Source organism: Mangifera indica, chromosome 11 (assembly GCF_011075055.1).
Source record: "Mangifera indica cultivar Alphonso chromosome 11, CATAS_Mindica_2.1, whole genome shotgun sequence".
Lineage (NCBI taxonomy): Eukaryota > Viridiplantae > Streptophyta > Magnoliopsida > Sapindales > Anacardiaceae > Mangifera > Mangifera indica.
This window is the reverse complement of record NC_058147.1, coordinates 11,771,637-11,795,159: the sequence shown is the minus strand read 5'-3', so window position 1 is coordinate 11,795,159 and position 23,523 is coordinate 11,771,637. Positions and strand designations below refer to the sequence as shown.

At 32.9% G+C, this 23,523-nt stretch overlaps 3 protein-coding genes and 1 pseudogene across 8 annotated transcripts; 2 read left to right on the top strand and 2 right to left on the bottom strand.

Annotated features, from left to right (window-relative positions):
• The first annotated feature begins 878 nt into the window (after positions 1-878).
• LOC123229294 lies at positions 879-4,807 on the top strand. Of its 2 annotated transcripts, none has more exons than XM_044655001.1 (7): positions 879-989; positions 1,085-1,121; positions 1,206-1,279; positions 1,685-1,829; positions 3,404-3,526; positions 3,639-3,863; positions 4,414-4,807. In XM_044655001.1, the coding sequence occupies exons 1-7, from the start codon at positions 889-891 to the stop codon at positions 4,552-4,554; spliced, it is 846 nt and encodes a 281-aa protein (XP_044510936.1). In that variant the 5' UTR covers positions 879-888; the 3' UTR covers positions 4,555-4,807. The 2 variants fall into 2 exon arrangements, with proteins under 2 accessions (XP_044510936.1, XP_044510935.1); XM_044655000.1 differs by having other exon boundaries at positions 3,618-3,863.
• Positions 4,808-6,102: 1,295 nt separating this feature from the next.
• LOC123229293 (pentatricopeptide repeat-containing protein At1g63130, mitochondrial-like) lies at positions 6,103-9,987 on the bottom strand. The gene is made up of 3 exons (XM_044654999.1): positions 9,054-9,987; positions 6,770-6,884; positions 6,103-6,321 (listed from the first exon to the last, which is right to left on the bottom strand). Exons 1-2 carry the CDS (start codon positions 9,946-9,948, stop codon positions 6,847-6,849), a joined length of 933 nt encoding a protein of 310 aa, XP_044510934.1. The 5' UTR covers positions 9,949-9,987; the 3' UTR covers positions 6,103-6,321; positions 6,770-6,846.
• A 6,706-nt stretch (positions 9,988-16,693) lies between these two features.
• Positions 16,694-18,102, top strand: LOC123228720 (annotated as a pseudogene).
• A 2,099-nt stretch (positions 18,103-20,201) lies between these two features.
• On the bottom strand, positions 20,202-22,977 carry LOC123229284 (pentatricopeptide repeat-containing protein At1g12300, mitochondrial-like). Of its 5 annotated transcripts, none has more exons than XR_006504847.1 (4): positions 21,482-22,973; positions 21,183-21,301; positions 20,844-21,095; positions 20,202-20,671 (listed from the first exon to the last, which is right to left on the bottom strand). XR_006504847.1 is itself a non-coding variant. In XM_044654985.1 (4 exons), the coding sequence occupies exons 1-3, from the start codon at positions 22,866-22,868 to the stop codon at positions 20,922-20,924; spliced, it is 1,680 nt and encodes a 559-aa protein (XP_044510920.1). In that variant the 5' UTR covers positions 22,869-22,975; the 3' UTR covers positions 20,695-20,852; positions 20,883-20,921. The 5 variants fall into 5 exon arrangements, 4 of the variants coding, with proteins under 4 accessions (XP_044510920.1, XP_044510921.1, XP_044510919.1 ...); XM_044654985.1 differs by lacking the exon at positions 20,202-20,671 and having other exon boundaries at positions 20,695-20,852; positions 20,883-21,095; positions 21,482-22,975; XM_044654986.1 differs by lacking the exon at positions 20,202-20,671 and having other exon boundaries at positions 20,695-21,095; positions 21,183-21,214; positions 21,272-21,301.
• Between the last annotated feature and the right edge of the window lie 546 nt (positions 22,978-23,523).

The following is a 23,523-nucleotide window of genomic DNA, read 5'->3' as shown; positions in this document are numbered from 1 at the left end:
ACTAGTAGTCAACCCCAAGCTATTCATACCTCAATCTTTCACATGTGGGAGGTCATGATATTCAAACTCTGACCTTTCACAACTCTGACCTTTTTCTTCACCATTTAGGCTAACCCTTATGGTCTTTATTATCCTCATTATCATCATTCACATCATCCTCCTAGAAACTCTATGGTTGCATCTAGTTGTATGTCGGATCATTCTCCCTTTGTTCTTCATCAACCTACTCTTCTTAAAGATGGGCATGCATGGCCTAAATGTCTAGGTCAGGCATGCCTACCCCATGTTCTTTACCAATTACGTTTTCTATATCAAATTTTTCACAAAACAGAATAAATATGCATTCAACCTAATCTAGTAAATTTTTTCAATTAAAATATCAGTACTCAAAGTAATTTAACTAACAAGCAACAACATTCATCAAGAAATCATCATTTCTATAATAGTATATGTTACATGAAATTCTAAAGTTTTCAAACGTCTAACAATATAAATAGGATTATAAAGGTTTAGATCTATACTTATTTAGATTAAAATGAGTTAGATGCAAAATTTCTACGATTGTGCTTCAATTATGGCAAAATCGTTGCTTAATTTGTAGTAAGAAGCTGATTGAAGCATGTATTCTTAAAGTTGAAGATAAATCTGATATTATACTAGACTCTTGGTTATATGCATACTAAAAAAATTTGTGGGTTAATAGATAGGGAGAGTAAATTTTGGATATCATATTAATTTCACATAGTTGCATTAACCTAGCTAATTTTTTTAATTCACTTAGCCACGTAAGACTTTATTACCAACGTGTCTGTTGACGTGTCAGCCCCATCTCCATCTCCATATCGTCTCCCGCAAACGTAAAAAGAAAACAGAGTTTACCCATTCGTAATGTGTATTAAATTTATGAAAGTGATGGAAATGAAGCTCAGCCGCAGACAAGGACGACCTCTTTCTTTCCCTAACCAGACCTCAACTTTCCCTTCTCACAGGTTTCTCTTTTTCTTCTTCTCTTCTTCTTTCTCTGTTCATTCTTGTTCTTTCCCACAAATCAACAAACTTTTTACCACTTCCTTCTGTTTTTTAGTTTCCATTTCAAGAGGCATTTGAGAGGTCTTGCAAAGGTACATTTTTTACCTCAAAATTTTTATGTTTTCTTAGTTTTCTGGAACAAATGGCAATAAATCATTGTGTTTTGTGGGTTGCAGAAGTGGAGAATTCAGCTTCATGAAGTAGCAAATGGGCTCAATCACAAGCACTTGTTGGGTCATGTGGTCAAAGGGTAAGCTTGGGCATGTTTTCTTTGATTATGTTCGTGATTTTAAGGAAACCTTTTCTGGGTTATTTTGTTTTCATAATTTTGTTGTGAATTTTGTTGAATTGATGTGCCTTTTCTGTGCATTTGAGAAGTTTAAAGATTCTTATAAGGAACGAAAATCCTTCGAAATCCAGGTAAGGTGGGGTTTTTAAGTTTCAGTATTTTGACTAGATGTGACTGAAATTTAAGCCCAACAATTTATAAGCATCATGAGGATGGGATCTCTCGCAAACTTTTGACTTTCTTTTGTTGACTTATATCTTACAATTTGCTTGAGTTAGTACTGCAATTTATTTTAGCTGTTGATATGGGGTTGATTCCGGTCTTAAATGGTGTTAATTCACTGAATTTGGTAATTTTTGGTGGCAGGGGTGAAACTTTGACGTCGATTTTGAAGCAATATGGAGCGTCTGTATATTCACTGACTGCAGCAAATAAGAGTATTGTGGATGTTGATAATGTATTTGAAGGGCAGCACCTTAAAATTCCTTCTGCCAGGAAAGAAGTGCAACTGGTAAGCACATTTACATGGTCATTATTAAATAAGTCTTTTAATTGTCTATATGTTTCGTTGTTTATTGTAAAAGTACATGTTAAAAGTTGTAAGTTGCATAGCATTCTAAATTCTCTTCTTTTCATAGGTAGTTTCATTATAATTGAACTCTTGTTTACCAAAATAACTTGCTTTCTTGCACATGTAATGTGCTCTCGGTTCAAGTATGCACATTGTCAATGACGTTTCTTGAGATTGTGGTTATGTATGCTCATTGATGTTGAATAATCTAGAGATTTTAGGAATTTAATTTCCTTAAGATTTACTCTTATGTGTTTCCCGATTAGTTGTTTAGATTTCCTATATTTAGAGGCCTACAATATTATTTTAGGGTGACCTAAGATTTGAATGGATAAATAATAATGACTTCCTCTCCAATTTTATGTTGTTTCTCCCTTGATTCTTCTTGTTTTTGTTGTCTTTCTTTGCTTCCTCTGTCTGTCCTGATCACTATAACTCAATGTATAAGTTATGCTATGTTATTAATTATTATTTTATTTCTGTATATTGAAACTTTAAGAGGTTTGGGCAAAATATCCTGCAGTCTGTATGAAAAGACAGATTTTTTTGGTGTTAACATCTGCCAATTGCATGTATTAGGGCTTGAGCTTTAATGAAAACAGTAGGAGTATATACACAAACAATGAATATAAACTTGTGTACAAACGATGATATATCACTATGTGATTGGATGTTGTTTTATTTCTAATTTAAAATCATTGAATCACATGATGAGATATCATTGTTTATGCACATGTTTGTGCTCGCTGATTGGCTTTATAATTTTTTTGTAATGAAAATATGACTAGAGGTGAAATGGAAACAAATGGCAGGTATTATAACCTTATGATAATATATATGTAAAAAGACTAATAATGTAGCTCATCTTCACGTGGTTTTTATGTCCACACTGAAATGCAAACATTTTTTTATTATTAATTTCTTCAATTGATCAAACATCAACCAATAGATATTTAGCTGTTGGAGATTTTTCCGAAAAATAGTAGACAAACTTCAGAGTTGTTTAAATGCAACAAAAAAGTTGTGCCCATAGAAGGAAAAAAGCAGTTCTTCACTCTTTGTGAAAAACATATCTTTAGTTGAGTCATCACTAATAAATAAATAGAAGTTTGTATCTAGTCTATTAATTGAACCATTTCTTTGTTATTATGTGGCATGTGCTTGAAACTATGGGTGGTTATTGATTTGATACACTTAAAAATCAGTTTACAAAGCAACTTCATTGAGCCTTATCTCTAGGCAGGGTTTTAGATATAAGCTAGGGTGCTGTTTCAAATTATGCCACAGGAGCAGTTTCATGCACATAAAATAAATAAATGATTTAAATTCAGTACCTTGTTAGACTATTAAACACATTGACAATTTGAAATATTTTTGACAGAGTAGAATAATTTGTGGATCACAACTAAAATTGGTTCACTTGTATTTCATGCTTGGGGTACATTAATTTTGTATATTGATGTTGACTTCTGGCTTCTAATGCGGCATTACTTCCATAACATGAACTATGACAGACTAAAAAGGATACTTTGTCCACTGTCAATCTCACAGAGACTCATCAAACTTCCCTGAACATCTTCAATGGACTTTTGGGCAAAAAGAACCTCACCATGCAAATTTCCCATAGTTTGCCACATGTAAGATTATCTCTAAATATGCAGCATCATCCTCGATTTTATCTTCCTGTTGGTTATCTTATTTATTTGTCAATGGTAGTGACCTCAACAGGCTTATCCATTCTATTATCAGGCAAAAACCACCGCTTATTTTCTAGTTCTGGTTCCTCTTATAGCATTTTGCATCAGATGCATAATTGTTTCCTTTAACACTAGAATTTCTGGAAAATTGAGACTCAAAGCTGTGAATGCATCCAAGGGACATCATCATGGGTCCAAAAGCATGTGGTGGAAGTCTGCTCTCAGAGACATAATGGAAGCAGATAATTCGGATTCTGAAACAAGACCAGAGTTGAGTGTACGTATAATGCTACAGTTGTAACTCAATTGCCACTTCCCTCTAATGTTTCTTGGATTCAACTTGGCTTATGAATACCAGTTTCAATTGTGGCGGTTTCATGCATGTGACTGATCTCTATATTTTAAACGTTATGCTCATTGAAGCAATCAAAACCATGGGAAGACTACGTATTAGTTTCACTAGTATCTTGCCAACAAAGTAGAATTATGGAACATATTAAATGCTTATTTCCTTGGTTCAATAATCACAAATGGTAGTGTTGCTTTCCCTATTCTGTAAGGCCTACCTATCATGAACTTTTTTACATCCAAGATCACAAATACCCCAAATGTGTACTTTTTTTTTCTGGATATTAAGCTTGTCCAAAAGTTACAAGTTTGAAAGGAATTCATTTGGTGTAAAAAGTTTTTCATGCTTCCAATGTGGTGGTAAAGTTGAAGATTGAAATTTGTTTTCAGTTATGTCCATAATTCATAGTTGCTGTTTATCTTTATTTTTAATAGATAACGGTGGTGGATCATGCCATTGATTTATCAACTCTATGCAGGATCTGGCAGAAGATAAAACTCAAACTTCTTTTGAAGATATGTCTCATGCTTACGGCAAACTAGAAAATGATGATGAAAAATTTCTTGTTGAATGTGGAATGAGTCAGTGGGGATACTGGCGAGGAGGTTCTCCTGAATAAAGTGGGTTGTCGTGCAAACTTAAAACATTACACAACAATTTTGATGTCGATTTTTGGTGCTCTTGTGCATACCCAGTGTTGAATAACTTGATCATATGTTACATTGCTTCAAGGTCTTAGGATATGTAGAATGTAAATTGAGTCAAGGTGAAGACATCACAAGTAGGTCATTGTACATATGATATATCTTCAAGTTATTGATTTACTTCTGATATGATTTGTATGGGAATCACACAAGTATAGTTTACTTTCATTTTGATTAGTCAGTTTTAATTAAAACCTTAGTCTGGAGTTTTAGAATTACAATCACTCAAGTTTAGGGGTGATTCAAGCTTGAATTTGGGCTTACTCGAGTTTGGCTTGGCTTAGGAAAATCAAGCTCAATAAGTGTTGATAAAGTTGAGTTCGAGCTCAATATGATGAGGTAGTATTGTATCATGGGAGTTAAATTATATTGAAAAGTTAAAAAGTAACCTTATTTATAAATGGTGAGGTGAGTTGTCAGAGTTTTTTTCCTAGAATTTTGGAATTAATGGATAAAGTGACTTGCTAAAATGTAAAATTCCCACAATAGAAAGGTATATTTAACAACCTGACCTATTATAAGTTTACTCTTTTACCTTTTCAAGACTATTTAACTTGCATGTTTTGATTTATCAGGATGCTTAAATTTTTAAAAAATAAATTTTGAAGTTTGGCTCCCATGACCTTGATGAAATTTTAAAATTATGGCACAAACTTGAGCCATGGTTATACGTTTCACGCTCAATCGAGCCATGCTCATAATCAGGCTCAAATCAACTCAACTCAAATACAACCCTCCTAAGTTATTGTAGTTACAAGTCATCTAGTTTTTGCATCTAAAGTATAAATACCATCATTTTGCAGAAATTAATTAGTTCAAGCATAAAAACTGTTCCATTACTACTAGAAATACTATTACTTCAACTTTCTCCCAGAAAATTAGAACAAATATCTCATTTAAGTGGATTCGCCACAAGAATTTAGAAGATCTAAAAATAAATTCTCAAAACAGTATTAAGATTAAGCAAACTTGAGTTTGATTATAGTGCCTGTCAATTAAGAAATCAAAACTTATTGCTCTTTGGGGGGTTTGGTTTGGATAATGTTTTATTACCAAAATAGAAAGATTAGCTTGAAGATAGATTATTTAAAAGACTATTATGTTTGATAAAATTTGATAAGTATAAATAATTATAGTATTTGATTAAAGGTAATAAAATATTACTAATAAATTATTTTAGTTAAATACTTTTGAATATAATTATTTTTAAATATTTTTTATATTATTTGTCATATTAATTAAAAATAAATTTATTTTTGTCTTAACAAATTAATAAATAATAATATAATTATAATAAAATCAAAATTACCTTGGTAATCTTTAAATACCTAAGGTGAAGGTGATAATTATATTACCACCTATATTACCTGTCATGTTAGTATTGGTAATAGAAGATTACTGTAATATTTTATTACTAACAAACTAAACAAAGGAATAAAAGATAGATTACTAAGACAATCTTCAAAAATTGGAACCAAACACCCCCTTAAGGTCATTCCATTCAGAATTCTTAGTTTGATTGGAAGCCAAAAGTCATAAAAATATGACAATCCAAATACTGTTAAAATTACAACCACATGGAATCACCGCATCTCTAAATTCTATTCCTCAACGAACACGACGAGCTTTTTCTTCCTGTCCTAACCCAAGGGATTTCTGTGCACCAGCAATGCCTTCAGGATCTGTGACATAAAAAGTTAGAATCACAAAATATTGTAGAAAGAGCATATTTGAAGATAAACAGTCCATTCAATCACGGATTTAACTATTCTCATAATCAACAAAGTTCAGAGAACTCAACTAACAGGTTCATTGAATAGCCTAAATTTTCAACAAACTAGATTGCAAACTTGCAACAAAGATAATTTGATTGTACCACACAACAAACATGCAGTCAGTTTGCCTTTGTAAGTGGAAAAAATGTGACAAATTACACTCCTATATCAATCAAACATGTTTGATTTTTTATTGTTACAATATTTAAGCATAGAGAAAGATGTGACTGTTTTTTATTTAGTTGAAGGCAAAAGTAAAAGAAAGGAACCCTTTAAAACAATTGGGTTGGAACTGTTAAAATGATGCATAACTTAGTTAAAATTTAATCCATGAAGCTACCGAAATCAAACTTACCAAAAAACTGTGTGAAAATCCTTGTGAAGAAATTCAGGTTGCGGGAAACATTGTATGCCATGGCAGGTGGAAGAGGCTTAACAATGGTGTCTATGCTGAATACTCTTTGAAGAAACTGAATGAAAATGGAAGAATCAAAATACAGCTCTACGAAATATGCAACCTTTTGTTAACGAAAGTTAAATAGAAAACATATCAATTGGGATCATATACATATAAAGGTCAAACTAAATCAATGAAGGCAGATGTCTTAGCTTAAGCAGAGAACAAACAACTGTTAATATTTCAATTAGATAAACAGAGAGAATATGTGTTGTAACAACAGATAGCATGCAAACAATTTGAAGAAATTCAAACTAACTCCAGTAAACATGGCTTTCCTAATAAAGTAATATATGAATGTATAGTGCAATCCTAGATAATAGTATGGCTACTCCAATGTTTTCTATTTTCCTTCTTCCACTAGAAAATCAAATAGATTTTTGTGGTATTCTTTAAGATTTTTTTTAATAAAACTCTGAAAACTATTAAATAACTAGAAACATTAGAAAATAATGAGTCAGGTAAACTTGTTTATTCCCTGCAGCAGAATGATCCACGCTCACTCAGAAAACTTGTGTGTTTACTTTGCATAATGTTAGGATTGAAACACTTGTCATCAATGGTCTATTTTTATTATAAATGTATGTTTTGAGTTTTAAAAAGAGGAGGAGAAGAAAAATATTGGGGTTTTGGTTTGAGGGCAGCCAGCTTAGGCTGATTTAGGGAGGTCTCCCGCACCTCGAATGGTCAGAAAATGGGAGGTCTCCGGCGCCTCGAATGGCCGGAAAATGGGAGGTCCCGAACTCCTCAAATTGTTCGGTTTGACTTTGTAATGTTTTAGTTAATGAATAGTTTTAGTTTATTACGTTTTTGTGTTTTAATTTTGCGTTTTGGTTGAATAAGAGCTGGGTTCTTAACAAATGGTATCAGAACATTCGATCCAGCGAAGAAAATAGATGATGGCTGGAAAAGTAAAAAGCCGTCAAAAAATGTTCATGGAGGAGGCTGACTTGAAGAAAAATCATCACAGGGAATCCAATGTTCGGACGAAAGAATCCCCTACTCTTGTTCGAGAATCTGCTCCACATGAATGCCCAGAATCTGCTGCTCTCTTTCCTGCTTACAAACCGAAGCTTTTTTCGCCTTCACCAGAGCTGCTAAAGCAACTGCAAATTTCCTGTTGATTTCGTAGGACAGACCGATATGGAATTAACAGAGAAGTCAGGTGACAGAAGGAAGAAAAGAGAAAGGAGAGAGAGAGAAAAGAAAAAAAAAAGGGTGAAGGCAATAGGTGGGTTTATTGGGAAGAGAAAAAGAATGAGAAGTGGGGCCATTGGAAAGAAGAAAAGAAAAGTGAAGAAGCAACATAAGAGAAAAAAAATATATTAAAAAAGAGACAGCTGTAAATGAAAAAAAAAAGTAAAAAAGTAAAAACAGTGGGCGGGAAACTGCTTTGGACAGACAGAGCAGCTGTGAAAAAAAAAAAAAAACTCATCTTGAAGACAAGATGATTTTGAAGGGGAGGAAAATGTTAGGATTGAGACACTTGTCATCAATCCAATGATCTATTTTTATTATAAATGTATGTTTTGAGTTTTAAAAAGGGGAGGAGAAGAAAAATATTGGGGTTTTGGTTTGAAGACAACCAGCTTAGGCTGATTTAGGGAGGTCTCCGGCGCCTTGAATGGCCGAAAGATGAGAGGTCCTGAACTCTTCGAATTGTTCGGTTTATCTTTGTAATGTTTTAGTTAATGAATAGTTTTAGTTTATTACAATTTTGTGTTTTAATTTTTTGTTTTGGTTGAATAAAAGTTGGGTTCCTAACAAAGTTCCACCACTTCTAAAGTCTCATTATTCTGCAAGAAACCAGACATAAGCGTATTGAAAGTGACCAAGTCTGGCGCAACACCATTTTGCTCCATATCTGAGAAACATTTACTTGCCATTTCTAACTTTCCTTCCGTACAAAATTCATGCATTATAATGTTATATGTAATAACATCTGGAACGAAGCCATTACTATGTAATCTGTTGAACATTTCCCAAGCAATAGTGAGGATCCCTGTTTTGCACAACCCATTAATGAGACAATTGAAAGTTGTGATGTCAGGTCGAATGTTTCGATTTATTAAGGTATGGAACAGTTCAACAGCCTCCAAAACACAACCATTTCTGCAGTACCCATCAATAAGAATATTATACGTAAATAAATCGGGAGGCAAATTACTAAGTTGCATCTTACCAAATAGCTTTTTTGCATGTCTGACATTACCGTTCATAAAAAACCCAGATAGCAAGGTACTATAAGTAACAACATCTGGCCTAACTCCCTCTGAAGTCATTTCCTCATAAAGATTCAAGGCTTTATCAATTTTTCGATTCTTGCAATACCCATTGATCAGAGTATTGTAGCTAACTACATCAGGTGTGCATCCCATACTCAACATTGAGGCTAAAAGTTCCTTGGCATCGTCAATTTTATTTGTCAAGCATAAACCCTCCATCAAAATATTGTAGCTAAAAACATCAGGCCTACACCCCACACTTGCCATGGAATCAAATAGCCTTCTAGCATCATCAATTTGACCTGCCAAGCAAAAACCACTCAAAAGTGTGTTATAAGTTATTATGTCGGGACAAACACCTCTATTAATCATTAGTTGGAACAACCCATTGGCTTCGTCCATCTTTCCATTGATACAGAACTTATCAATTACCACGCTAAATGTCACCACATTAGGTTTTACACCTTCCTCCAACATCTCTATAAACAAAGTTTTAGCCTCCTCCCAATTAGATGTATTACACAAACCATAAATTAGAGTGGTGTAAGTAATCACGTTTGGATTAATGCCCGTGGTCTTCATTTCTGAAAACAGTTTCTTTGCCTTGCCTACTAACCCATATTTGCAAAGACCATCAATAATTGTAGTACAGCAAACAATATTAGGCTTACAAATGACACCAAATTCACCATTCCCGTTATTCATTTCTTCAAACAACTGAAGGGCAACAGTGACATTACCAGTTCTACACAACCCAGTAATCAAAGTCCCAACTGTAACCACATCCGGTCTACAACCAACCGAAACCATTTTCCTAAAAAATTCAATGGCCTTCGTAATCTTGCCCGCCATACAAAGACCATTAATCAGACTGTTAAAAGTCAAAGCGTTTGGGTAAAAACCCCTCCTAAAAATACTCCCAAGAACTGCAAAACCTCTAAGGTTTGTTTCCTTTTCCAGCTACCATCATTCTGACTGACGACCGATGCTTTTCATCTTTCTTCCAGATCTGACTACGAAGGACGATGAAGTTCAGTCATCTAGACTCGATGATAAAACATCATCCTTCTTCTTTAGTCTTCCCATTCTAAATGACAAGAGTCATCCTTTGTCAAAGAAAACTTTCGTTTCTTCCCATCATCTACCAATTCCCTAAGCCACCGAAAATGAAATCTGGAAAGAGGGAAAAAAGTGAATTTTTCAAAGTTTAATCATGACGGGTGAATGTGAGTTTTCTAAACTAAGGGGTGAAAATGATATAAATTTTTTAGGTTTTATGATTTATGGGTAAAATAATGATTTTACCCTTACTTCTAAGTAAAAATTTGGACGATAGTTAGCCCATGAGTGTGTGTTTGACTTTTTCATCAATCGTGGATATAATTTTGAATTTGGACTGAAACTAGGGTGGAAAATTGTCCTTTTCCCTATATTTAATAAATAAAACTATATGTACAAATAATTTTATTAATTTATTTGTATATAATGATGTGATATTATGTGATTAAATGATTAAATTGTTTATTTTTTATTTTATTTCAACATTATTCAATCAGGAAAAGGACAATTTTTCACCAAAGTTTTAGTCCAAATTCAAAATCATATTCATGGCAAATATAAAATCCAAATAGCTATTCATAGGCTAACTGTAATCTAAATTTTTAGTTAGAGACAAGGGTAAAATCGTTATTTTATCCATAAATCCTAATTTTTAGTTAGAGACAAGGGTAAAATCGTTATTTTATCCATAAATCCTAAAACCTAAAAACTTTATATCATTCCACCCTCAGTTTAAAAAACTCATATTTACCCCATGATTAAACTTTAAAAAATTCACGTTTTCCCCTTTTGAGGTTTAATCTCTAGTGGCTCAGGAAACTGATTGGAGATCAAGAAGAAGTGTAGGTCTTCTCTAGCTACAAAGGAAAGTGAAAAACGACCATTCGTTGTCCAAATCTGAACGACGAAGCGTCGTCTAGATCTGTAAGAATGAGACGAAGGACGATGTTTCGTCCTCCTTTGTCTCATTGTCTAGACATGACGAAAGATGATGCTTTGTCATCCTTCGTCTCTTCTTATAGATCTGGATGATGCTTCATTGTCCAGATCTAGATGATAAAGGGTGGTCATTCATAAAAGTTATATTATTGATTAATTATATTTTAACCCCATAACTCTAATAGAAAATTTTAATAGAAGTTGAATGATGAATGAGCATTTGAATTTTTAAAACATTGTGAGTGAGAGTTTGAGGATGGACTAAATCTTAGGTGGGAATATGTCTTTTGGCCTTTAATTTATTATGAATAATATTTTACTTTCTCTCGGTTTCTTAAGGGAAACAGAACAAACAAAGTGAGACAACCTTTAATGTAATCATGCAAACTTCTAATAAATTTTCAATGTGTAAATATAAATAATTGAGAAAAAGAAAGTTAAAAAAAATTATCGATTCTCAAATATTTAATGGTAATTGTAAGCACACTTGTTAACAAATAATCATACTTTTCTTAAATTTTCTGCCACGTAGATAAGAAAATTAAAGCATTGCATGAATTTCATCTTTGAGGAAATATAATTTTGATTTTTATTCATTATAAACAACACCTACAATTTACAAGTCATACTTTGTTTTTTTCCCTCTTAAACATGCTTTAGCACTTTTTCCTTTAATTAAAAGACACAAACAAATCATGTTATTTAAAAAATTAAAATAAAAAGAAAATAATGCAAAGTATATCAAGTCTATGGAGGCTTAAGCAATGTAAACACTATGGAGAAGGGTGGATGACTTGTGCTCAACTTGCATCTAGAATGGTCAACTCATGATCAAGTGACGCCAAAAAAAAAAAAAAAAAGAAAAGAAAAGTCATCAAAGAAGAAAAAGAATCAATACCAAAGAACATAAAAAGCCATTGAAGAAGAAGAATCATCCACATGGCGAGATAAAGTGTCACTATACTAGTGAGATATCAATCTTGGGTAGAACAACAATCCAAACTCAAACTAGCTCACATCACATCCACCCTAAACTATGAGAGACCATGGTCTCAATACTACCAACGCCAATCTCGAAAGGCACTCCCCATTCCAACCTTTCTTTTGTTGTCTTTAACTCAATTCTAGTAGATTGTTTCCTTCATTCATCCAAGACAAACTTTAGAATCATACTTGACATGTTACTATACTTAGTGAGCACACTTTATAGTCACGTGTTGCTTTCTAAGGTTTAAGACCCAACTTTGCTTCAACTTGGTTCAAAATCGTAGGTACATTAGAATATGCAACTCAAAAGACCGAGTTCCAATCTGACATATCTAAACATTGGAATACCTATATTAGGTTGTTGTCAATATGATTTGAAATAAGGTTGGTAACTTGCTTCTTAATGTGAAAGGTAAGCTCATGCTCATGAATACTCAAACTAATAGTTTCAAGACGAAAGGCCATGTTGGTTATGTGTTGTTTGTATGTGAAGACGAATGATGATAAAGATAGAATCCATTAACTCGAAAAATATTAGGTTTAGGATATCTGTTGATTTGACACATATTTGAGTTCCGAAAAAAGTGTCGATAAATATTTGAAATCAAAATCTCTAGCCAGAGCATAATATAAGTTATACGAAAGATATTTGTGATGAAGTGTTTTGAACATATCAATTGATGATTTGTATAGAATTGAAATCAGGACTTGACGAACCATGAGCCCGAAATTGATCAAGATTAGATTATGGAAAGATCTTATCTACATGAAATGTACAATTGATGGTATTAGGTTCAATAAAGTGTTTTTTCATCGTAGTTTAAGGGGCTATGACACATTGCTAAATGTTTATCATAATCGTTGAATTTTCATATGTATTTTAGATTGTTCAAAAAAAGACTCATGATTATGTCATAGTGACCTTAAAGGGTCACACTAATAAACCAAGCTTTTGAGAATAAGGAGTATATTATCTGAGATTGGCTAGCACCTTTCGAATGATACTTAACATTAGTATCATATAAAGTGTTACATAGGTACAAAAGTAACATTTTAAAAGTTAAAATGTTTGTGAAGCAGAATTAGGGTAGCTAAGATATATAATTGATATGCATGCATGATTATAGTGTTACATAGGTACACATATTGTTATATTAGATTATACAAATAAGTTAATAAAATTTGTTTTTATACATATTATTTTTCATATTTAATTACTAAAACAATAATGTGTATTTTAAATCTTCGTACATTGACCTTGAAATGGTATTGATACTAAACATGGTTAAAATTCAAAAAATTTTAAAAATATATAGAAGAATTAATTGTTGAAAATATTGTTAGTAACACATCCTTAAACAAATTTAAACTACAACTTACAAGAAGAAACAAGCCAAAATTATCTAATTTAATTTATTATAAATGTTAAAATATGAATTAATTGTATATTAGAATATTAAAATATCTGAATAATACAAAAGTGTATACCTATCATAAATCTTATATAAAAAAATAAAGTTAATATAATTAATATACAATAATGTAAGAAGGGAAAATATATATTTAGAATATTTGCTAACTTAGGAAATAAAATATTTGGATTATATTCTAATATAGAATATAATATATTCGAAATCTATTCAAATATATTATAACTGAAATAATATATTTGAAATATATTCCAACACACCCCACAAACTTAAGTAAGCAAATAAAATAGAAAATAATATATATTTTAGTTAGGCTTGCTCACGCCCTTGCTTTCACATATGAAAAAAGTGGAAAGATGAGTTCATTAGTTTGGGTACATTCACACTTTCACTTATGTAGAAAGTGAAAAAATGAATTTTCAATTCAAATATTGTCACGCTTTCACCTGCTTAGAAAGTGAAAATATGAGTTTATCAGACTCACACCTTCACCTATGTGGAAAGTGAAAAGATGAGTTTGCAAACGTGATGTTTGCTTAATTGAGTTTGCAAACTCACCTTTTATGTTTGCAAACTCATCTTTTCACTTTTCACTTAGGTGAAGGCATGACAAAACCTAATAAACTCATCTTCCTACTTTTTACACAAATGACGGCATGAGCGTGCCCAAACTGAAACTCATATTTCCACTTTCTACATAGGCGAAGGCATAAGTGTGTCCAAAGTAATAAACTTATTTTTTCACTTTCCATATATGTGGAGATGAAGACATAAGTGAACTTAACTAAAATGCCAGAAGGATGCTTGTCTTTGATACCATCTAAAAATATGAATAAATTGTATTTTTTTTTCTATATTAAACTATCTAAATAATACATAAATTTTTTTGTATATTAAATTATCTATCATAAATTTTATATAAGGAAATACAAATCAAGATAATTAATATACAATAATATAAAAATGGAAAACATATATTTAGAATATCTGTTAACTTAGGAAATAATATATTTAGAATATATTCCAATATATAAAATAATATATTCGAAATCTATTTAAATATATTCTAACCGAAATAATATATTTTAACAATAAATAATATTTTCTTTTCTTAGTTTTTTAAGGGAAATAAAACAAACAATCATCTAATTTAATTTAATTTATTGTAATCACGCAAATTTGTAGTAAGTTTTCAATGTATAAAATTAAATAGGAATTGAGAGTAAGAAAATTAAAAAAAAGTTATATAGATTCCAAAATATTTAACGCTAATTGGTAAGCAAACTTGTTAACAAAGAATCATGCTTTGCTTAAAATTTCAGCCACATAGACAAAAAAATTAAAGCATTGCCTAAATTTCAACTTAGAGTAAATATAGTTTTGATTTTTATTCATTATAAAGAACACCTACAATTTTCAAGGGCATATTAATTAAAAGGCCAAAAAGTTTATTCCCACCCAAGGCCAGAATAAATTACAAGTAGTTTAGAAGTGTTGGAATTAGAAGTAGATATCAGAAAAAATATGACTATGGATGTTATTACTGTGTAACCACACCATATCAGAAAAATATGACTGATGCATATCTTGCGTAGAATTGATCCTTCTTTGTACTAATTTTTAAATGTAGATGTTATTGTTGTGTAACTGTTTTCACAAAGATAATTTTGTGATTATCTGAAACAATAATACTATTTAATGATATACCATCTATGTATCCAAATTATGTATAAAAATTATGTACGTATAATATTGCTCTTCAAGAAAGGAATACTATTTAATGCTAATTTAATTGGTTTACCCTTTCTTTTTTTTTTCTCTGATAGGTTTATTTGAATTACGTTACTTTTAGGTGTTATATACATTTTAATAACGATTTGTTATTCTCTTCTTTCTCTTTTATTTTCTATTGCATTTTAGGGTTATTGAATATCATGTGATTTAAGTGGATGGATTCTGATTTAACCTTGCGACTTTGCTAGTATACTTTGTCAAGATTCTAATGATGCTCCAACATTTATTACATTTATGAGATCCAATCCAACCCCTTTCAACCTAACATTGTTTTGTCATTTAATCTTAGGGAGAACGACTATTTCCCACCCAACTTTTGATGCGTTCTTAACTGCCACCCACAGCAGATGAAAATCCATTTTTTCCACCCATGAGCCGTTAATATGAATGATATCTGTTTGCATAAGGGTAAAATATCCATTTTTCCCTTATTAGATGAAATAACAAAGATACCCCTCAATTTAATTTGTAAAATTCATCCCAAAATTGATGTGAGGGTTTTACCTTCACCCCCCTTAGGTTTTAGAAACTAACATTTCACATTTCCTAAAGTTTTTAAACTTTGAAAACTAACATTTTCACCCCCAAACCTAGGGTTTCCATATTTTTCAAAAAATAGTCGCCCCCCATAACTTTCAAAACTAGCAGTTTCACCCCCATTCTTCAACTTCAGCTCTCAACGTTGTCTTCAATGTCTTCACCGACCTCCTTCTTCTCCTGGTGTGACGGCGGTGGTGCGACGAAGAGATCTTCATCTCCTCGTCGTCGCACGGTGCGACGAAGAGACAGAGATCTCTTCGTTGCACCACCGTGCGACGAAGAGGTCTCTCTTCGTTGCTCCACCCAGATGACGAAGGATGACGCTTTGCCATCCTTTGTCGCTCGTCACGTCGTCCAGACGTGACGACGAAGTGTCGTCCTTCATCTGTTCTTCCCGATTTGGACGACGCTTCGTCGTCCAGATCTGGGCGACGAAGGGTCATCTTTCGTCGTCCTTTGTAGTTGGAGATGGGAGATCGGTTGAATGCGTCAGCCGTCGGTGGTTGCCGGAGAAGGAAGCGAACCCTAGGGGTGAAACTAAACTTTTCAAACTTTGAGGATGGGTTAGTTATTAGTTTTTAAAACCTAGAGGGGGGAAACGGTAAAATTTTAAAGTTTTAAGGTTTTAAATAGTAAGTGACGATTTTGCCCCTGTCCCTAAATGAAAAATTGGACGGCAATTTGGTCATAAGTGGGAAAAGTGGATTTCTATCTGCTATGGGTGGCAATTTAAAAACACATCAAAAGTTGGGTGGGAAATAGTCCTTCTCCCTTTAATCTTATCTATTTTCACATTTTGACTAAGTCACGAGGAGTTCAGTTTGACATGCTCTTAATGGCAAAATTAAATGTCTTTATCATCTCTTAATAATTACCAATTTAAAGGTATTTTCCTCTTAGTAACTAGGATTAATTATAATAATAACCTCATTTGTTTTAATTGATGTGTTATGCATTTATTCAGCTGTGGAGTTGGGGCTTCCCTTGATCCCTGCATACTCTGAAGCTTCTGGAGATCAAGTTCTTCATGGAGTCAACTATGCTTCTGCCGCCGCTGGCATCCTTGACATCACCGGAAGAAACTTCGTAAGAAAACTTCATTTATAAGGAAGAATTCATATGCATATAATAGAGGAGTTAAATTTTTATAAAGAGTTTGTCTGTATAATGTTTGATCAGGTGGGCCGTATACCGTTTAGTCAACAAATAAGGAACTTCCAAAATACTCTGGATCAAATTACTGGTAATCTTGGGGCAACTGATTTGTCCAAGGCTATCGCAAGATCTATATTCTTTGTAGGGATGGGGAGCAATGACTACTTGAACAACTATCTCATGCCAAATTACAATACCAAGAATGAATATAATGCTCAACAATATGCTGATCTTTTGGTTGAACAATTTACGCCCGGCAACTCACTGTGAGATCTCTTAACCTGGTTTACACACCATAAATCTTTACTTTTAAAACTTTTACCAATCTATATCATTTCTTTTTGATTGATTTTGATTCAACCATATATAGTACCCAATTGAGCTTAACTTATTAGTTAAACTGACAAATTTTTTAATCTAATTATGTGCATGACAAATACAGAGCCTGTACAATCTGGGCGCTCGGAAAGTTGTACTGGTTGGATTAGGAAGAATGGGCTGCATACCAAGCATCTTAGCTCAAAACCAGCTTGGTGCCTGCTCAGAAGAAGTTAACCAGCTTGTTTTACCTTTCAATACAAATGTGAAGATGATGATCAACAATCTTAATGCCAATCTTCCCGGTTCGAAATTCATTTACATCGATATCGCTAGAATGTTTATAGATCTGTTAGTCAACTACAGATCCTATGGTATGCATACACTACTTCTATACTTAATATTTTATCATTCAATAAAATTATGTTTACCCATTTTGAATATACAAAATTACTTTTTCTCGTTTTCTTTATATTATCTTCAGCTATTTAAAATATTGATACAAATTTACGTCTTCCTCACTACTTTGAACTGTTTTATGCACACAGGGTTTAGTGTTATAGATCGTGGATGTTGCGGAATTGGGTGAAATAGAGGACAAATTACGTGTCTTCCATTCCAAACACCATGTCCAAACAGAGATCAGTATGTGTTTTGGGATGCATTTCATCCAATAGAAGCTGTCAACATTTTATTTGGAAAGAAGGCCTTCTCGGGCGACTTAAGCATCGTTTCTCCCATGAACATACAGCAACTTGCCAATGTTGACATTGGACCCAATTAATAAGAATTTAGAATGAGAGCCATGCCCATGCATGTAGTTGTTTCAGTTTTTAGGGCTTGTTGTAATAAGAGGAAAGTTGGGATTGTGGTTTTTTCTTTCATAATGCAGCAACTTTAATTTGGTTACCCTTGGATGGATTTGTTTCCTTTGTCTTTTAGTATAAACGAATGTTTGGCTCTTAGATTGGACATATCCTTATTTATTTCTGCTGTAGTAGTTTAATCTTTTAGGGAATTATGATGTTATGGCTAGCAGCCTTTCATAATTCTATGTATAAAGCTCCACCAAATCTTCACTATTCATAGCGGCATACCTGTACCTGTTGAGTGATGGGTTCCACGTCAAGTTAAAAAGGCCAAATGACCATGTTCCACCCAAGGTGTAATGAACTTTGTTTCTGATACTTGAAAAATAATTAAAACATAAAAAAGTAACATAGTCTAAAAACCAACTATAACCTCAGTGTCTGGCTCTTTCTCTCAAAAACACAACTCAAATCAGGTGTCGTTGTTACTGTTAAGCCTCAACATTTCTCCAATGGGTTGCTATTGCTTTTCTTTATGTAACTAATTTTCATAGCTATATGTCTCCATTGTTATAGTTAAATAACCAAATTTAAATTTTAATCAACCCTGATTGCATAATTTAATAAATGAATTATTTCAAAATAAAAAAATAAATCGGTAAAAAACTTCATTCCACCCGAGATTTCTCACATATTGTGTGTTTTGACATGTATATGAAAACTATCAATTACCCCCCAACATAAAATATCCATACCCCCATGCAGTACATAATGTAAAATATCTATAGGCCCCCACACATAACACATTATATACCCTATATTTTCAGTTGGAGTTAGATTCGAAGCAAGTTTACAAACTTTATTAATAAAACTTAATGATTAAATGGTTGTGCTGCTGAAATAAATCGAGTTGTTAATGTAATGGTGTCAACTTAATAATTAAATGGTTGTGCTCTTGAAATAAATCGAAGAAGAAAAGTATTGGAATAAATGGTTGTGAATGTAAATGGTATCCATTGTCAAACTTCACTTAACTGAGGAAGAAATACCAAAAAACAAAAAAGGTGGATGCCTTATGGTTCACTGACAATGGAAACTAAGGGTGGTTCTGGTTTATTTCATTAGAGTTAACATAGTAAGATGCAGCTTTTTTATTTGAGAAAAGTACCGCCAAGAAAAAAAAAAACATACGCTACTAGTGATGTTATGAGCTCCAATGTCCAACTTGGATGAATTAGAAGTAGTTTAGAACTGTTGGAATCATAGGGACAAAGATTAATTTAATTGGATTATGTTTTTTTCTTGTTTTTTTGATAGGTTTATTTGGATTATATTACTTTTAGGTGTTATGTACATTTTAATAACGTTCTGTTGTTCTCTTATTTCGCTTTATTTTCTATTGCGTTTCAGAGTTATGGAGTATCATGTTATTCAAGTGGATGGATTCAGATTTAACCTTACTACTTTGCTAGTATACTTTGTCGAGATTCTGATGGTGCTTCAATTAGTGCTCCACCACTTAAGGGATTTGTATGCATCTTAAATTTTATGATTGCCATTAACATAATTAGTGTGAAATGCAGCTTTTTCTATCGGTGGATATATGTATAATTGAAGTCATTTTTATTATTTTGTAAATGTGAACTTTATAATTTCTTTTTTATTTTTCTTTTCGATGTTTGGTGGGAAAAGTTAGTAACTACTTTATAAAATCATGCAAAGTGAGAAACTACTTTATAATCTGTTGCACACTAGTGTTGTTGACACCATAATTAATAGTTCTTCATGTACATTTATAATCTAATTGTTGATGATTCCGAAAAGAGAGACTCTAATTTTGACACAAGCCTCAAAGACAAGCCCTATTTTCAGTGCATGAATTAAAGCAGAAGGCTAATTTGTGTTGTGTGATAGCAGTAGTCTTCCACTCGCAATTTGAAACTCCATTCTGCTAGCAAACTTTAAAAGCCCATTTTTGAGATAACTGAACTTAGGTACCAAAAAGAGCAAAGAAATCAAAGGATGCAGAAGAAAATCGCCAAATTAACCAGAAGAATTTGGTTGCCGTATAGAATATCCAAAAAGCACCACAACTCTCTTAATCACTAACCAGACTTGAATCTTCGTGTACTTGTTTGGCAGTTACTATTAAGAATAATTATTCCACGTAAACAATAAATCGAGAAGTAAATGTATCGAAACCTCTCAAGGACCCTCTAGTGATGGATCACAAGAGAGATTCCCTTCTACCAGGAAGGCAGCATCATCATCGAAGTTCAACTTAGCATCAGCTACCACCAACTTCTTACTAGAGACTTCATCAAGGGGATTCATCTCTCCAAAGAAATAAAGATTCCCACTAACATTGATTGGTAAAAACGAACAAATGTAGAGACCATATTTATGTATGTATATTACAAGTAGCACTAAGAGTACACAGATGAGACATTCATGTTCATACCATTTCTCAATAGCATCATTTTGATCAGTGGCCTTAGGTGCCAAACCATCTACAACCTTACGAGCATCTTCGTCAGTATTTTCCTTTGAAAACAAAAATAGGCAACTGTCAGAAACAAAGATGTATACTAATACAGCAACTTGGTAGTCAAGCCAAATCAACATAGATGAAGACAAAATCTATAACTTAAATTATATGACTTCTTCATTAATGGATTCACATAAATACAATCACCACTACAATGTTGGCACACACCTTTACATGGAAACTTTAACGTTTGCCAGGGCTCTCTTGATAAGCTATACTCCCCTGGAAAATGCACTTACTCAACAATCAACATCCTGTTGGTTCTTGGGTTGAAAAGGATGGTAGCAAATTCAGGACTTCACGATAATCTTCATGCTTTCCCAGTAAATCTAATATTATTGAACCTATGGATGCATCTGGTTTCACATTTCTCTCTTTCATTTTGTGAAGAAGTTCCACCACTTTTAAAGTCTCATTATTCTGCAAGAAACCAGACATAAGCGCATCGAAAGTGACCAAATTTGGCACAACACCATTTTGCTCCATATCTGAGAACCATTTACTTGCCATTTCTAACTTTCCTTCCTTACAAAATCCATGCATTATAATGTTATATGTAATAACATTAGGAACAAAGCCATTACTATGTAATCTGTTGAACATTTCCCAAGCAATATTGAGTCTCCCTGTTTTGCACAACCCATTAATGAGACAATTGAAAGTTGTGATGTTAGGTTGAATGTTTCGATTTATTAAAGTATGGAACAGTTCAACAGCCTCCAAAACACAACCATTTTTGCAATACCCATCAATAAGAATATTATACGTAAATAAATTGGGAGGCAAATTACTAAGTTGCATCTCACCAAATAGCTTTTTTGCATGTCTGACATTACCGTTCATAAAAAACCCAGATAGCAAGGTACTATAAGTAACAACATCTGGCCTAACTCCCTCTGAAGTCATTTCCTCATAAAGATTCAAGGCTTCATCAATTTTTTTATTCTTGCAATACCAATTGATCAGAGTATTATAGCTAACTACATTAGGTGTGCATCCCATACTCAACATTGAGGCCAAAACTTCCTTAGCATCATCAATTTTATTTGTCAAGCATAAACCATCCATCAAAATATTGCAGCTAAAAACATCAAGCTTACACCCCATACTTGCCATGGAATCAAATAGCCTTCCAGCATCATCAATTTGACCTGCCAAGCAAAAACCACTCAAAAGTGTGTTATAAGTTATTGTGTTGGGACAAACACCTCTATTAATCATTAGTTGGAACAACCCATTGGCTTCATCCATCTTTCCATTGATACAGAGCTTATCAATTACCACGCTAAATGTCACCACATTAGGTTTTACACCTTCCTCCAACATCTCTATAAACAAAGTTTTAGCCTCCTCCCAATTAGATGTACTACACAAACCATAAATTAGAGTGGTGTAAGTAATCACGTTTGGATTAATGCCCTTGGTCTTCATTTCTGAAAACAGTTTCTTTGCCTTGTCTACTAACCCATATTTGCAAAAACCATCAATAATTGTAGTATAGCAAACAATATTAGGCTTACAAATGACACCAAATTCACCATTCCCGTTATTCATTTCTTCAAACAACTGAAGGGCAACAGTGACATTACCAGTTCTACACAACCCAGTAATCAAAGTCCCAACTGTAACCACATTCGGTCTACAACCAACCGAAACCATTTTCCTAAAAAATTCAATGGCCTTCTTAATCTTGCCCTCCATACAAAGACCATTAATCAGATTGGTAAAAGTCAAAGCGTTTGGGTAAAAACCCCTCCTAAAAATACTCCTAAGAACTACAAAACCATCAGAATCGCGTGCCATTTTGGTTAAGCAATCAATTAAAATATTCAAAATAATGAAATCCGGCAACAACCCAGCTGAAATGAATCTCGTGTACATCACAAGAAGTTGATCAAAATGTTTTTTCTTAACAAGTGCAGAAAACAAAATACAGAAAGAAGACATAGCAGGAGTTGGGTGCATATGAATCATATAATTGAAGGAATCAAAAGCTTCATCAAGAGAAAAGTTACCTGACCTGCAGTTTACACGAAGGAAATTATAAAGTTGAGAATGGTGCTTAAGAGTGAAGATGTGTTTGGGTGGTGATTTGGGGTGTTGATTTTGGGAAACTGAAGAAAGAATAGATGAAGATGAAAATCTAACATTGAAAGATGATTTTGAAGAAACAAGTGAAGTTTTAAGAAACATTTTCAGAGGACATTTGAAAAAAAAAACCCTAAATTTTTTTTTTGAAACAAATCAGGTCGATTCGGGTTTATCAAAGCATGAACTACATCTATAAGACATTTTACTGTCAAACATTCCTTTTTCAGTTACACACATTAATAAGGCACTTCATTTTGCACATTCACAATTAGTAATATATTTAAGGGAAAAAGCATATTTCCCACCCAACTTTTAGTCTAATCTCAAAATCATACCTATGACACATAGAAAACCCAAACACCCACCCATGAACTAACTACCATCCAAATTTTCAGTTAAGGATAGAGGTAAAATCGTTATTTTACTGATAAATCTTAAAACTTTGAAATTGATATCATTTTTTCCCTAGGTTTTAAAAACTAACATTTCAATTCATCCTCAAAGTTTAAAAAGTTTAAGTTTCACCTCTAAGGTTTGTTTCCTTCTCCAGCCACCATCATTCTGACTGACGATTGATGCTTTTCATCTTTCTTCCAGATCTGACTATGAAAGACGTTGAAGTACAGTCATCTAGACTCGATGATAAAACATCATCCTTCTTTTTGAGTCTTCCCATTCTAGATGACAAGAGTCATCCTTTGTCAAAGAAAACTTTCGTTTCTTCCTATCATCTACCAATTCCCTAAGCCAACGAAAA

Excerpts from the sequence above, each read along its gene's own strand:
- LOC123229284 (XM_044654985.1), bottom strand. The coding sequence starts at position 22,868 with ATGTTTCTTAAAACTTCACTTGTTTCTTCAAAATCATCTTTCAATGTT. Across the intron at positions 21,302-21,481 it reads ACATGCAAAAAAGCTATTTG|GGAGACTCAATATTGCTTGG; the intron begins GTGAGATGCAAC and ends TGTGCAAAACAG. Across the intron at positions 21,096-21,182 it reads AGGAAGGAAAGTTAGAAATG|AATAATGAGACTTTAAAAGT; the intron begins GCAAGTAAATGG and ends GGTTTCTTGCAG.
- LOC123229294 (XM_044655000.1), top strand. The coding sequence starts at position 889 with ATGTGTATTAAATTTATGAAAGTGATGGAAATGAAGCTCAGCCGCAGA. Across the intron at positions 990-1,084 it reads TCAACTTTCCCTTCTCACAG|TTTCCATTTCAAGAGGCATT; the intron begins GTTTCTCTTTTT and ends TCTGTTTTTTAG. Across the intron at positions 1,830-3,403 it reads CCAGGAAAGAAGTGCAACTG|ACTAAAAAGGATACTTTGTC; the intron begins GTAAGCACATTT and ends GAACTATGACAG.
- LOC123229293 (XM_044654999.1), bottom strand. The coding sequence starts at position 9,948 with ATGGCGGGCAAGATTACGAAGGCCATTGAATTTTTTAGGAAAATGGTT. Across the intron at positions 6,885-9,053 it reads ACATGCAAAAAAGCTATTTG|TTTCTTCAAAGAGTATTCAG; the intron begins GTAAGATGCAAC and ends ATTTTCATTCAG.